The sequence below is a fragment of the Bombina bombina genome, chromosome 4 (genome assembly GCF_027579735.1).
Source record: "Bombina bombina isolate aBomBom1 chromosome 4, aBomBom1.pri, whole genome shotgun sequence".
NCBI classification, from domain to species: Eukaryota; Metazoa; Chordata; class Amphibia; order Anura; family Bombinatoridae; genus Bombina; species Bombina bombina.
Genome location: NC_069502.1, coordinates 592,923,030 through 592,938,260, shown reverse-complemented (window position 1 = coordinate 592,938,260; position 15,231 = coordinate 592,923,030). Strand labels below are relative to the sequence as shown.

Genomic DNA, 15,231 nt, shown 5'->3' with positions numbered 1-15,231 from the left:
TCTGTTTGTGGTTCCCAAAAAAGAGGGAACCTTCAGACCAATTTTGAATCTAAAGATCTTAAACAAATTCCTCAAAGTTCCGTCGTTCAAGATGGAAACTATTTGTACCATCCTACCACTGATCCAGGAGGGTCAATATATGACTACAGTGGATCTAAAGGATGCTTATCTTCACATCCCGATACTCAAAGATCATCATCGGTTTCTCAGGTTTGCCTTTTAAGACAGGCATTACCAGTTGTAGCTCTTCCCTTGGGATTAGCTACAGCCCCAAGAATCTTTACAAAGGTTCTAGGGTCACTTATGGCGGTCCTAAGGCCGCGGGGCATAGCAGTAGCCCCTTATTTAGACGACATCCTGATACAGGCGTCAAACTTCCAAATTGCCAAGTCTCATATGGACGTAGTACTGGCATTTCTGTGGTCGCATGGGTGGAAAGTGAACGAGGAAAAGAGTTCTCTATCCCCACTCACAAGAGTTTCCTTTCTAGGGACTCTGATAGATTCTGTAGAAATGAAAATTCACCTGACGGAGTCCAGGTTATCAAAGCTTCTAAATTCCTGCCGGGTTCTTCATTCCATTCTGCGCCCTTCGGTGGTTCAGTGTATGGAAGTAATTGGCTTAATGGTAGCGGCAATGGACATAGTGCCGTTTGCACGCTTACATCTCACACCGCTGCAACTATGCATGCTCAGTCAGTGGAGCGGGGATTACACAGATTTGTCCTCTCAACTGAATCTGGACCAAGAGACCAGGGATTCTCTTCTCTGGTGGCTATCTCGGGTCCATCTGTCCAAAGGTATGACCTTTCACAGGCCAGATTGGACAATTGTTACGACAGATGCCAGCCTTCTAAGTTGGGGTGCAGTCTGGAACTCCCTGAAGGCTCAGGGATCGTGGAGTCAGGAGGAGTCTCTCCTTCCATTAAATATTCTGGAACTAAGAGCGATATTCAAGGCTCTTCAGGCTTGGCCTCAGTTAGCAACTCTGAGGTACATCAGATTTCAGTCGGAAAACATCACGACTGTAGCTTACATCAACCATCAAGGGGGAACGAGAAGTTCCCTAGAGATGTTAGAAGTTTCAAAAATAATTTGCTGGGCAGAGATTCACTCTTGCCACCTATCAGCTATCCATATCCCAGGTGTAGAGCACTGGGAGGCGGATTTTCTAAGTCGTCAGACTTTTCATCCGGGAGAGTGGGAACTCCATCCGGAGGCATTTGCACAACTGATTCATCGTTGGGGCAAACCAGAACTGGATCTCATGGCGTCTTGCCAGAACGCCAAGCTTCCGTGTTACGGATCCAGGTCCAGGGATCCCAAGGCGACACTGATAGATGCTCTAGCAGCGCCCTGGTCTTTCAACCTGGCTTATGTGTTTCCACTGTTTCCTCTGCTCCCTCGACTGATTGCCAAGATCAAGCAGGAGAGAGCATTGGTGATTCTGATAGCACCTGCGTGGCCACGCAGGACCTGGTATGCAGATCTAGTGGACATGTCATCCTTTCCACCATGGTCTCTGCCTCTGAAACAGGACCTTCTACTTCAGGGTCCTTTCAACCATCCAAATCTAATCTCTCTGAGGCTGACTGCCTGGAGATTGAACGCTTGATTTTATCAAAGCGTGGCTTCTCCGAGTCAGTTATTGATACCTTAAGACAGGCACGAAAGCCTGTCACCAGGAAAATTTACCATAAGGTATGGCGTAGATATCTTTATTGGTGTGAATCCAAGGGTTACTCATGGAGTAAGGTAAGGATTGCTAGGATATTATCTTTTCTCCAAGAAGGTTTGGAAAAAGATTGTCAGCTAGTTAAGCGTCTGGCAGATGTTCCAGACGTTCAGGCATCATTTGTCAGGCTTTAGTTAGAATCAAGCCTGTGTATAAACCTGTTGCTCCACCATGGAGCTTAAACTTGGTTCTTAAGGTTCTTCAAGGAGTCTCTGTTTGAACCTCTTCATTCCATAGATATCAAGCTTTTATCTTGGCAAGTTCTTTTTTTTTTGGTAGCTATTTCCTCGGCTCGTAGAGTCTCTGAGCTATCTGCCATTACAATGTGATTCTCCTTATCTGATTTTTCATACGGATAAGGTAGTCCTGCGTACCAAACCTGGGTTCTTACCTAAGGTGGTATCTAACAAGAATATCAATCAAGAGATTGTTGTTCCATCCTTGTGTTTCACAATTTGGACGTGGTCCGTGCTTTAAAGTTTTACTTACAAGCTACTAAAGATTTTCGTCAAACCATCTGCTTTGTTTGTTGTCTTACTCTGGACAGAGGAGGAGGTCAAAAGGCTTCGGGCAACCTCTTTTTCCTTTTTGACTAAGAAGCTTAATCGCTTAGCCTATGAGACTGCTGGACAGCAGCCTCCTGAAAGGATTACAGCTCATTCCACTAGAGCTGTGGCTTCAACTTTAAAAATGAGGCTTCTTTTGATCAGATTTGCAAAGGCGACGACTTGGTCTTCGCTTCATATTTTTTCAAACTTTTACAAATTTGATACTTTTGCTTCATCGGAGGCTATATTTGGGAGAGAGTTTTACGGGCAGTGGTTCCTTCCATTTAAGTTCCTGCCTTGTCCCTCCCTTCATCCGTGTACTTTAGCTTTGGTATTGGTATCCCACAAGTAATGGATGATCCGTGGAATGGATACACCTTACAGAGAAAACACAATTATGCTTACCTGATAAATTTATTTCTCTTGTGGTGTATCCAGTCCACGGCCCGCCCTGTCATTTTAAGGCAGGTAATTTTTAAATTTAAACTACAGTAACCACTGCACCCTATGGTTCCTCCTTTCTCGGCCTTGTTTTCGGTCGAATTATTGGCTATGACAGTTAGGGGAGGAGCTATATTACAGCTCTGCTGTGGGTGTCCTCTTGCAACTTCCTGTTGGGAATGAGAATATCCCACAAGTAATGGATGATCCGTGGACTGGATACACCACAAGAGAAATAAATTTATCAGGTAAGCATAAATTGTGTTTTCTTCCAGCACAAAGATTATTCCACCATGAGAGTTTCAATTACTTTAGGACACACTTGCTTAAAGGGACAGTATACACCAATTTTTGGTCAGGAGTCTAAAAATCAGCGTAATGTTATTTAAAAATAAGCAAAACTATTTAAAAAAAAAAGAAGAAAAAAGATGTATAGGCTATATAAATGGATAATCCACAAAACATTTATGCAAAGAAAATCTAGTGTATAATGTCTCTTTAAAGGGACATTACCCCCCCCCCCCCTCCACTCTTGATTCAGACAGAGCATCCAATTTTAAACATCTTTCCCAATTTACCTTCAGTTATCAAATTTTCTTAAAGGGACAGAAATCCCCAAAATTTCTTTCATTATTTGGGTAGAACATACAATTTTAATCCCTTAGGCCTAGACTTTAGAGTTCGGCGGTAGCCGTCAAAACCAGCGTTAGAGGCTCCTAACGCTGGTTTTGGCCCGCCCAGCTGGTATTTGGAGTCAGTGATTAAAGGGTCTAACGCTCACTTTTCAGCCGCGACTTTTCCTTACCGCAGATCCCCCTACGCCATTTGCGTAGCCTATCTTTTCAATGGATCTTTCTAACGCTGGTATTTAGAGTCGTTTCTGCAGTGAGCGTTAGAGCTCTAACGACAAGATTCCAGCCGCCTGAAAATAGCAGGAGTTAAGAGCTTTCTGGCTAACGCCGGTTTCGTATAAAGCTCTTAACTACTGTACCCTAAAGTACACTACACCCATAAACTACCTATGTACCCCTAAACCGAGGTCCCCCCACATCGCCGACACTCGATTAAAATTTTTAACCCCTAATCTGCCGACCGCCACCTACGTTATACTTATGTACCCCCTAATCTGCTGCCCCTAACCCCGCCGACCCCTATATTTATTTATTATCCCCTAACTTGCCCCCCACCAACGTCGCCGCAAGCTTCTTAAAATAATTAACCCCTTAAACTTCCGACCGCAAATCGCCGCCACCTACGTTATCCCTATGTACCCCTAATCTGCTGCCCCCTAACATCGCCGACCCCTATGTTATATTTATTAACCCCTAATCTGCCCCCCACAACGTCGCCGACACCTACCTACACTTATTAACCCCTAATCTGCCGAGCGGACCTGAGCGCTACTATAATAAATGTATTAACCCCTAATCCGCCTCACTAACCCTATCTTAAAATAGTATTAACCCCTAATCTGCCCATCCTAACATCGCCGACACCTAACTTCAATTATTAACCCCTAATCTGCCGACCGGAGCTCACCGCTATTCTAATAAATGTATTAACCCCTAAAGCTAAGTCTAACCCTAACTCTAACACCCCCACCTAACTTAAATATAATTTACATCTAACGAAATAAATTAACTCTTATTAAATAACTTATTCCTATTTAAAGCTAATACTTACCTGTAAAATAATCCTAATATAGCTACAATATAAATTATAATTATATTGTAGCTATTTTAGGATTAATATTTATTTTACAGGCAACTTTGTAATTATTTTAACTAGGTAACTATTAAATAGTTCTTAACTATTTAATAGCTATTGTACCTGGTTAAAATAATTACAAAGTTGCCTGTAAAATAAATATTAATCCTAAAATAGCTATAATAGTCTTTTACAAACTTTGCCTCCATGGAGGTGGTGAAGTAAGTTTGTGCTAGATTCTTCGTTGATATGCGCTTCGCAGCAGGCTGGAGCCTGGTTTTTTCCTCTCAGTGTGCAGTGAATGTCAGGAGGGATGTGAAGAGAGTATTGCCTAATTTGAATTCAATGATCTCCTTCTTCGGGGTCTATTTCATAGTTCTCTGTTATCGGTCGTAGAGATTCATCTCTTACCTCCCCTTTCAGATCGACGATATACTCTTATATATACCATTACCTCTACTGATTCTCGTTTCCAGTACTGGCTTGGCTTTCTACTACATGTAGATGAGTGTCCTGGGAAAGTAAGTCTTATTTTTGTGACACTCTAAGCTATGGTTGGGCACTTTTATATAAAGTTCTAAATATATATGTGTTTAAACATTTATTTGCCTTGATTCAGGATGTTCAACATTCCTTATTTCAGACAGTCAGTTTCATTATTTGGGATAATGCATTTGAATAATCAATTTTTCTTACCTTTAAAATTTGACTTTTTTTTCCTGTGGGCTGTTAGGCTCGAGGGGGCTGAAAATGCTTCATTTTACTGCGTCATTCTTGGCGCTGACTTTTTTGGCGCAAAAATTTTTCTTTGTCATTTCCGGCGTCATGCCTGTCGCTGGAAGTTGCGTCATTTTTTTGACGTTTTTGCGCCCAAAAATGTCGGCGTCACCGAATGTGGCGTCATTTTTGGCGCTTAAAGCATTTTAGGCGCCAAATAATGTGGGCGTCTTTTTTTGGCGCTAAAAAATCTGGGCGTCAATTATTGTCTGCACATTATTTAAGTCTCATTGTTTATTTGCTTCTGCTTGCTAGAAGCTTGTTCATTGGCATTTTTTACCATTCCTGAAACTGTCATTTAAGGAATTTGATCAATTTAGCTTTATTATGTTGTTTTTTCTATTACATATTGCAAGATGTCTCAGATTGACCTGAATCAGAAGATACTTCTGGAAAATTGCTGCCTGATGCTGGATCTACCAAAGATAAGTGTTTTTGTTGTAAACTTATTGGTAACTGTTCCTCCAGCTGTTGTTTGTAATGAATGTCATGACAAACTTGTTTAATGCACGATAAGATTTCCTCTAGTAATGTTCCCTTTACCTGTTGCTGTTCCATCAACATCTAATATTCAGGGTGTTCCTGTTAACATAAGAGATTTTGTTTCTAAATCTATTAAGAAGGCTATGTCTGTTATTCCCCCTTCTAGTAAACGTAAAAAAAGTCTTTTAAAACTTCTCATTTTTCAGATGAATATTTAAATGAACATCATCATTCTGATTCTGATAATGATTTTTCTGGTTCAGAGGATCTGTTTCAGAGGTTGATACTGATAAATCTTCATATTTATTAAATGGAATTTATTCGTTCTTTACTTAAAGAAGTCTTAATTGCATTAGAAATAGAGGAATCTGGTCCTCTTGATACTAAATCTAACATTTGAATACAGTTTTTAAACCTCCTGTAGTTATTCCAGAGGTTTTTCCCGTCCCTGATGCTATTTCTGAAGTAATTTCTAGGGTAATTGAATAATTTGGGTAATTCATTTATCCTTCTAACGGTTTAAGCAATTATATCCTGTGCCATCTGACAGATTAGCGTTTTGGGACAAAATCGCTAAGGTTGATGGGGGTATCTCCACTCTTGCTAAACCTTAATACTATTCCTACGGCAGATAGTACTCTCCTTTAAGGATCCTTTAGATAGGAAAATTGAATCCTTTCTAGAAAAGCTTACTTATGTTCAGGTAATCTTCTTAGACCTGCTATATCTTTGGCGGATGTTGCCTGCAGCTTCAACTTTCTGGTTGGAAGCTTTTAGCACAACAAGTAACAGATCATAATACTCATAGCATTGTTAATCTTCTTCAACATGCTAATAACTTTATTTGTGATGCCATCTTGATATCATTAGGGTTGATGTCAGGTAATGTCTTTAGCTATTTTAGCTAGAAGAGCTTTATGGCCTAAAACTTGGAAATGCTGATATGTCTTCTAAGTCAACTTTTGCCTTTCCCTTTCTTTCCAAGGTAATAAATTGTTTGGTTCACAGTTGGATTCTATTATTTCAACTGTTACTGGGGGGAAAGGAACTTTTTTACCACAGGATAAAAATCTAAGTAAAATTTGGTCATGCTAATCGTTTTTGTTCCTTTCGTCACAATAAGGAACAAAAACCTGATCCTTCCCCTACAGGAGCAGTATCAGTTTGGAAACCATCTCCAGTCTGGAATAAATCCAAGCCTTTTAGGAAGCCAAAGACCCAGCTCCACAAGGTCCACATGAAGGTGCGGCCCTCCATCTCCAGCTCAGCTGGTAGGGGGCAGATTACGTTTTTTCAAAGAAATTTGGATCAATTCGATTCACCATCTTTGGATTCAGCATATTGTTTCTCAAGGGTACAGAATTAGGCTTCAAGATAAGGCCTCCTGCAAGAAGATTTTTTCTTTCTTGTGTCCCAATAAATCCAGTGAAGGCTCAAGCATTTCTGAAATGTGTTTCAGATCTAGAGTTGGCTGGAGTAATTGTGCCAGTTCCAGTTTTGGAACAGGGGTTGGGGTTTTACTCAAATCTCTTCATTGTACCAAAGAAGGAGAATTCCTTCAGACCAGTTCTGGATTTAAAAATATTGAATCGTTATGTAAGGATACCAACATTCAAAATGGTAACTATAAGGACTATTCTGCCTTTTGTTCAGCAAGGGCATTATATGTCCACAATAGATTTACAAGATGCATATCTGCATATTCCGATTCATCCAGATCACTATCAGTTTCTGAGATTCTCTTTTCTAGACAAGCATTACCAGTTTGTGGCTCTGCGTTTGGCCTTAGCAACAGCTCCAAGGATTTTTACAAAGGTTCTCGGTGCCCTTCTTTCTGTAATCAGAGAAAAGGGTATTGTGGTATTTCCTTATTTGGACGATATCTTGGTACTTGCTCAGTCTTCACATTTAGCAGAATCTCATACGAATCGACTGTATCGTTTCTTCGAGAATGTGGTTGGAGGATTAATTTACCAAAGAGTTTGTTGATTCCTCAGACATAGGGTAACCTTTTTAGGTTTCCCAGATAGATTCAGTGTCCATGACTCTGTCTCTAACGGAAAAGAGACATCTAAAAATTGGTTTCAGCTTGTCGAAACCTTCAGTCTCAATCATTCCCCTTCGGTAGCCTTATGCATGGAAATTCTAGGTCTTATGACTGCTGCATCGGACGCGATCCCTTTGCTCGTTTTCACATGCAACCTCTTCAGCTCTGTATGCTGAACCAGTGGTGCAGGATTATACAAAGATATCACAATTAATATCTTTATTAAAACCGATTGTACGACACTCTCTAACGTGGTGGACCGCCATCCATCGTTTAGTTCAGGGGGCTTCTTTTGTTCTTCCTACCTGGACTGTGATCTCAACAGATGCAAGTCTGGACAGGTTGGGGAGCTGTATGGGGGTCTCTGAAGCAACAAGGGGTTTGGGAATCTCAGGAGCAAGATTACCAATCAACATTTTGGAACTCCGTGCGATTTCCAGAGCTCTTCAGTCGTGGCCTCTTCTAAAGAGAGAGTCGTCTCATTTGTTTTTCAGACAGACAATGTCACAACCGTGGCATATGTCAATCATCAAGGAGGGACTCACAGTCCTCTGGCTATGAAAGAAGTATCTTGAATACTTGTATGGGCGGAATCCAGCTCCTGTCTAATTTCTGCGGTTCATATCCCAGGTATAGACGATTGGGAAACGGATTATCTCAGTCGCCAAACATTACATCCGGGCGAATGGTCCCTCTTCACCCAGAGGTATTTCTTCAGAATGTTCAAATGTGGGGACTTTCCAGAAATAGATCTGAATGCTTCTCATCTAAACAAGAAGCTTCCCAGGTATCTGTCCAGATCCAGGGATCCTCAGGCGGAAGCAGTGGATGCATTGTCACTTCCTTGGAAGTATCATCCTGCCTATATCTTTCTGCCTCTAGCTCTTCTTCCAAGAGTGATTTCCAAGATTCTAAAGGAGTGTTCATCTGTTCTGCTGGTGGCTCCAGCATGGCCTCACAGGTTTTGGTATGCAAGATCTTGTTTGGATGGCTACTTGCCAACCGTCGGACTCTTCCGTTAAGACCAGACCTTCTATCGCAAGGTCCTTTTTTCCATCAGGATCTCAAATCCTTAAATTTGAAGGTATGGAGATTGAACGCTTGATTCTCAGTCATAGAGGTTTCTCTGACTCCGTCATTAATACTATGTTACAGGCTCGTAAATCTGTGTCTAGGAAGATATATTATCGAGTCTGATAGACTTACATTTCTTGGTGTCTTTCTCATCATTTTTCTTGGCATTCTTTTAGAATTCCTAGAATTTTACAGTTTCTTCAGGATGGTTTGGATAAAGGTTTGTCTAGCAAGTTCCTTGAAAGGACAATATCTCTGCTCTTTCTGTCATTTTTCGCAGAAAGATTGCTAATCTTCCTGATATTCATTGTTTTGTACAGGCTTTGGTTCGTATAAAAACCTGTCATTAAGTCTAATTTCTCCTCCTTGGAGTTTGAATTTGGTTCTGGGGGCTCTTCAAGCTCCTCCGTTTGAACCTATGCATTCGCTGGATATTAAATTACTTTCTTGGAAAGTATTTTTGTTTCTTTTGGCATCTCTTCTGCTAGGAAGAGTTTCTGAATTATCTGCTCTTTCTTTGTGAGTCTCCTTTTCTGATTTTTCATCAGGATAAGGCGGTTTTCATTTAATTTTTTACCTAAGGTTGTGAATTCTAACAACATTAGTAGAGGAATTGTGTTCCTTCGTTGTGTCCTAATCCTAAGAATTCTAAGGTAAGATCGTTGCATTCTTTGGATGTAGTTAGAGCTTTGAAATATTATGTTGAAGCTACTAAAGATTTCCGAAAGACTTCTAGTCTATTTGTTATCTTTTCTGGTTCTAGGAAAGGTCAAAAGGCTTCTGCCATTTCTTTGGCATCTTGGTTAAAATCCTTGATTCATCATGCTTATGTCGAGTCGGGTAGAAACTCCGCCTCAAAGGATTACAGGCTCATTCGACTAGGTCAGTCTCTACTTCCTGGGCATTTAGGAATGAAGCTTCGGTTGATCAGATTTGCAAAGCAGCAACTTGGTCTTCTTTGCATACTTTACTAAATTCTACCATTTTGATGTGTTTTTCTTCTTCTGAAGCAGGTTTTGGTAGAAAACGTACTTCAGGCAGCTGTTTCAGTTTGATTCTTCTGCTTATATTTTCAGTTTTTTTCATGATAAGATTTAAACTTTATTTTGGGTGTGGATTATTTTTCAGCGGAATTGGCTGTCTTTATTTTATCCCTCCCTCTCTAGTGACTCTTGCGTGGAAGATCCACATCTTGGGTATTCATTATCCCATACGTCACTAGCTCATGGACTCTTGCTAATTACATGAAAGAAAACATAATTTATGTAAGAACTTACCTGATAAATTCATTTCTTTCATATTAGCAAGAGTCCATGAGGCCCACCTTTTTTGAGGTGGTTATGATATTTTTGTATAAAGCACAATTATTCCAATTCCTTATTTTATATGCTTTCGCACTTTTTTCTTATCACCCCACTTCTTGGCTATTCGTTTAAACTGATTTGTGGGTGTGGTGAGGGGTGTATTTGTAGGCATTTTGAGGTTTGGGAAACTTTGCCCCTCCTGGTAGGAATGTATATCCCATACGTCACTAGCTCATGGACTCTTGCTAATATGAAAGAAATTAATTTATCAGGTAAGTTCTTACATAAATTATGTTTTTTTGTAGGACTTACCCTGTACATCTTCGGTCGTTAAGGGGTTAAACAACTTTCCATTTTACTTTCATTATCCAATTTGCTTTGTTCTCTTGTTATCCTTTGCTGAAGGAACATCAATACACTACTGGCAGCAATATGAACACACCTAGTTAACCAATCACAAAAGACAAAAGTGTGTAGGCACCAATTAGAAGCAGCTCCAACTAGCATAGGATATGTACATATTCTGTTTCAACAAGGGTTACCAAGAGAACAAAGCACATTTGAAAATAGAAGTGGATTTAAAAGTGTCTTAAAATTACATGCTCTATCTGAATCATGCAAGTTTAATTCTGACTTTCCTATACCTTTAATTCTCTTTATATATTTTGTTAAACAAGCAGCAATGTACTACCTGGGAGCTAGGTGAACAAATTGTGTAAGCCAATGAAAGGGGCATTTATATGTAGCCACCACACCACCACCAGCTAGCTCTCAGTAGTGCATTTCTGAACCTTAGCCTACCTAGGTTATGCTTTCTCAACAAATGATTCCAAGAGAATGAAGCAAATTATATAAGAGGAGTAAATTGGGAAGTTGTATAGTTTTACATGGAAGTCAAATGTTGGGGTTTCTTACTTAGGAATTTTCTTGCTGACAGTTGCACCAGATAGACAATATATATATAGACCCAGTGAGTGTGGTTTCCTTATATATATATATATATATATATATATATATATATATATCATATATATATTTATATATTATATATATATATATATATATAGTTTTTCCCCTGAATAAAGTTAACAGTTTCTGATTCTCACTAAATTATAGCTATCATTTACCCACTTGTTTGAATAAAAAAGGATGATGAACAGAAACACTTACGGCTAGATTTGGAGTTTTGTCGGTAACGACCCGAAAAACTAACGCCGGCTTTTTTCCTGGCCGCACCATAAAAATAACTCTGGTATTGAGAGTCCACAGAATGGCTGCGTTAGGCTCCAAAAAAGGAGCGTAGAGCATTTTTAAACGCAGCTTCAACTCTCGATACCAGAGTTGCTTACGGACACGGCCAGCCTCAAAAACGTGCTCGTGCACGATTCCCCCATAGGGAAACATGGGGCTGTTTGAGCTGAAAAAAAAACCTAACACCTGCAAAAAAGCCGCGTTCAGCTCCTAACGCAGCCCCATTGTTTGCTATGCGGTAAACCCTTCCTACGTCTGCACTTAACACTCTAACATGTACCCCGAGTCTAAACACCCTTAACCTTACACTTATTAACCCCTAATCTGCCGCCCCCCGCTATCACTGTCCCCTGCATATTATTATTAACCCCTAATCTTCCGCTCCGTAAACCGCCGCTACTTACATTATCCCTATGTACCCCTAATCTGGTTCCCTAACATCGCCGACCCCCTATATTATATTTTATTAACCCCTAATCTGCCACCCACAACGTCGCCTTCCACCTGTCTACACTTATTAACCCCTAATCTGCCGAGCGGACCTGAGCGCTACTATAATAAAGTTATTAACCCCTAATCCGCCTCACTAACCCTATAATAAATAGTATTAACCCCTAATCTGCCCTCCCTAACATTGCCGACACCTAACTTCAATTATTAACCCCTAATCTGCCGACCGGTGAGCTCACCGCTATTCTAATAAATGTATTAACACCCTAAAGCTAAGTCTACCCCTAACACTAACACCCCCCTAAGTTAAATATAATTTTAAATCTATACAAAATTAATTATCTCTTATTAAAAAAAATATTCCTATTTAAATCTAAATACTTACCTGTAAAATAAATCCTAATATAGCTACAATATAAATTATTATTATATTATAGCTATTTTAGGATTAATATTTATTTTACAGGTAACTTTGTATTTATTTTAACCAGGTACAATAGCTATTAAATAGTTAAGAACTATTTAATAGCTAAAATAGTTAAAATAATTACAAATTTACCTGTAAAAGAATCCTAACCTAAGTTACAATTAAAACTAACACTATACTATCAATAAATTAATTAAATTAAACTACCTACAATTACCTACAATTAACCTAACACTACACTATCAATAAATTAATTAAATAACAATTCCTACAAATAAATACAATTAAATAAACTTGCTAAAGTAACAAAAAATAAAAAGAACTAAGTTACAAAAAATAAAAAAATATTTACAAGCATCAGAAAAATATTACAACAATTTTAAACTAATTACACCTACTCTAAGCCCCCTAATAAAATAACAAAGCCCCCCAAAATAACAAAATGCCCTTCCCTATTCTAATAACTAAAGTTAAAAAGCTCTTTTAACCTTACCAGCCCTGAACAGGGCCCTTTGCGGGGCATGCCCCAAGAAGTTCAGCTCTTTTGCCTGTAAAAAAAAACATACAATACCCAAGCCCCCCAACATTACAACCCCACCACCCACATACCCCTAATCTAACCCAAACCCCCCTTAAATAAACCTAACACTAAGCCCCTGAAGATCTTCCTACCTTGTCTTCACCATACCAGGTTCACCGATCCGTCCTGAAGAGCTCCTCCGATGTCCTAATCCAAGCCCAAGCGGGGGCTGAAGAGGGTCCATGATCCGGATGAAGTCTTCATCCAAGCGGGAGCTGAAGAGGTCCATGATCCGGATGAAGTCTTCTATTAACGGCATCTCAATCTTCTTTCTTCCGGATCCATCTTGCAGACCTCCGACGCGGAACATCCTGCTGGCCCGACGGACTAACGACGAATGACGGTTTCCTTTAAGGGACGTCATCCAAGATGGCGTCCCTCGAATTCCGATTGGCTGATAGGATTCTATCAGCCAATCGGAATTAAGGTAGGAAAATTCTGATTGGCTGATGGAATCAGCCAATCAGATTCAAGTTCAATCCGATTGGCTGATTCAATCAGCCCAATCGATTGAGCTCGCAATCTATTGGCTGTTCCGATCAGCCAATAGAATGCGAGCTCAATCTGATTGGCTGATTGGGGGTACATAAGGATAACGCAGGTGGCAGGCACTTTGCGGTCGGGCAGATTAGGGGGTTAATAAGTGTAGGTAGGTGGAGGTGACGTTGTGGGGGGCAGGTTAGGGGTTAATAAATATAATACAGGGGTCGGCGGTGTTAGGGGCAGCAGATTAGGGGTACATAAGGATAACGTAGGTGGCGGTCGGCAGATTAGGGGTTAAAAAAATTATTCGAGTGTCTGCGATGTGGGGGGACCTCGGTTTAGGGGTACATAGGTAGTTTATGGGTGTTAGTGTACTTTAGAGCACAGTAGTTAAGAGCTTTATAAACCGGCGTTAGCCCAGAAAGCTCTTAACTACTGACATTTTTCCTGCGGCTGGAGTTTTGTTCGTTAGATGTCTAACGCTCACTTCAGACACAACTCTAAATACCGGAGTTAGAAAAATCCCATTGAAAAGATAGGATACGCAATTGACGTAAGGGGATCTGCGGTATGGAAAAGTCGCGGCTGAAAAGTGAGCGTTAGACCCTATTTTGAGTGACTCCAAATACCGGCGGTAGCCTAAAACCAGCGTTAGGAGCCTCTAACGCTGGTTTTCACGGCTAACGCCAAAAAACCTCCCAAATCTAGGCCTTAGTCTAGATGTTGTTTGTGGTTAGGGACTTAAGTATCTGTCCTAAGACCAGGGTTGTCTGGAAGACAGCTCTCTAGATTAGTCTTATTGATTCCCAATGTGCAACAGTGTGCTTCAGTTACATTTGGTAACAATGTTTTGTCATAGTCTTTGTATCAATAACATCTCTCATTATTTGCCCTAGCCATTAATAACAGAGAGAAACAAACTAGAAAATAACTCCAAAAAGGCTCTAAGGTTTTAAATAGAGGAGTGATGAGTTTTGAACAGTCAATGGGGTCTCACTGGTTAAAACTATCCAGGGATTTGAGCAAAGCTATAGATATATACTTCTTTTGTATTCTATAAGTAGCCATCATTTGAGGTTACTCTGACTGCCAGATAATAGGGTAATGCACTGGCATGCAAGAGAAGGGACTTGTCCTTTTTTTATTTGGACTTGTGTCCTGTTGAAATATTGTTTTCTTTTCTCACTAAACAAGCTATGTGAGTGATTACAAGATCCTTTGGGTGTTATAACATAATAGTCCCTGGTTTTGTTAATATTTTATGTTCCAGTTTTCTTGTATTTCTGTACCTAAGAACACCATTACAGAAGTGAGTTGTAGAGGTCTTTAACAAGTGGCACTTGAAATTATGTAAAGTAAAAGTTTTGTATAAAATGGTGGCGCATCATTATATAACATTTTCTGCACATATATCATTTTTAGATGGACTATGTCTGCAGTGTATCTAAATTACTAAATCCACAGTACATAGATCAAACACAGACTAAAAGTATAAAGAACTGATCCATAAAAAATGTCTTACAGCTGCATGAAACAGAAGGATTTTGTGCAACTAGTCACTAGAATCAATGCTAAGTCACAATCACCTCATTGACTTATTGCAAAAAAATAATAATAATTAAAATTAAGTATACATTAAATCCAATATAACAATAAAACATGAACTCTTCAAATGTGATTAATACAGTGTTTTTTTATTTGTTTCTCTTTTGTAGACTCAACAGCTCCATGATACTGAAGAAGTATGTTATGAAAACGTTTTGAGGGAAGTGAAAGCTGGTAGGACAGGTATGCTTTTTCTTTTTGGTTTAATTGCAAAATAAATCATTTTAAGGTAAGGTGAATTTATGTATGTATTTTTAGTATTAGGGGGATTTATGTGAGGTTTGGTTTTATGTAAGAAGATACCTCAGTAGTGTTTGCTT

The 15,231-nt window shown here is 39.6% G+C and overlaps 1 protein-coding gene across 1 annotated transcript in view; it reads left to right on the top strand.

Moving 5' to 3' along the window:
• Positions 1–15,231, top strand: part of ASCC3 (activating signal cointegrator 1 complex subunit 3) — a 1,409,126-nt gene that overhangs the window by 552,079 nt on the left and 841,816 nt on the right. The window contains exon 13 of the mRNA XM_053710577.1: positions 15,022–15,085. Within this exon, the coding sequence (XP_053566552.1) occupies positions 15,022–15,085 (64 nt within the window). The remainder of the gene's footprint in view (positions 1–15,021; positions 15,086–15,231) is intronic.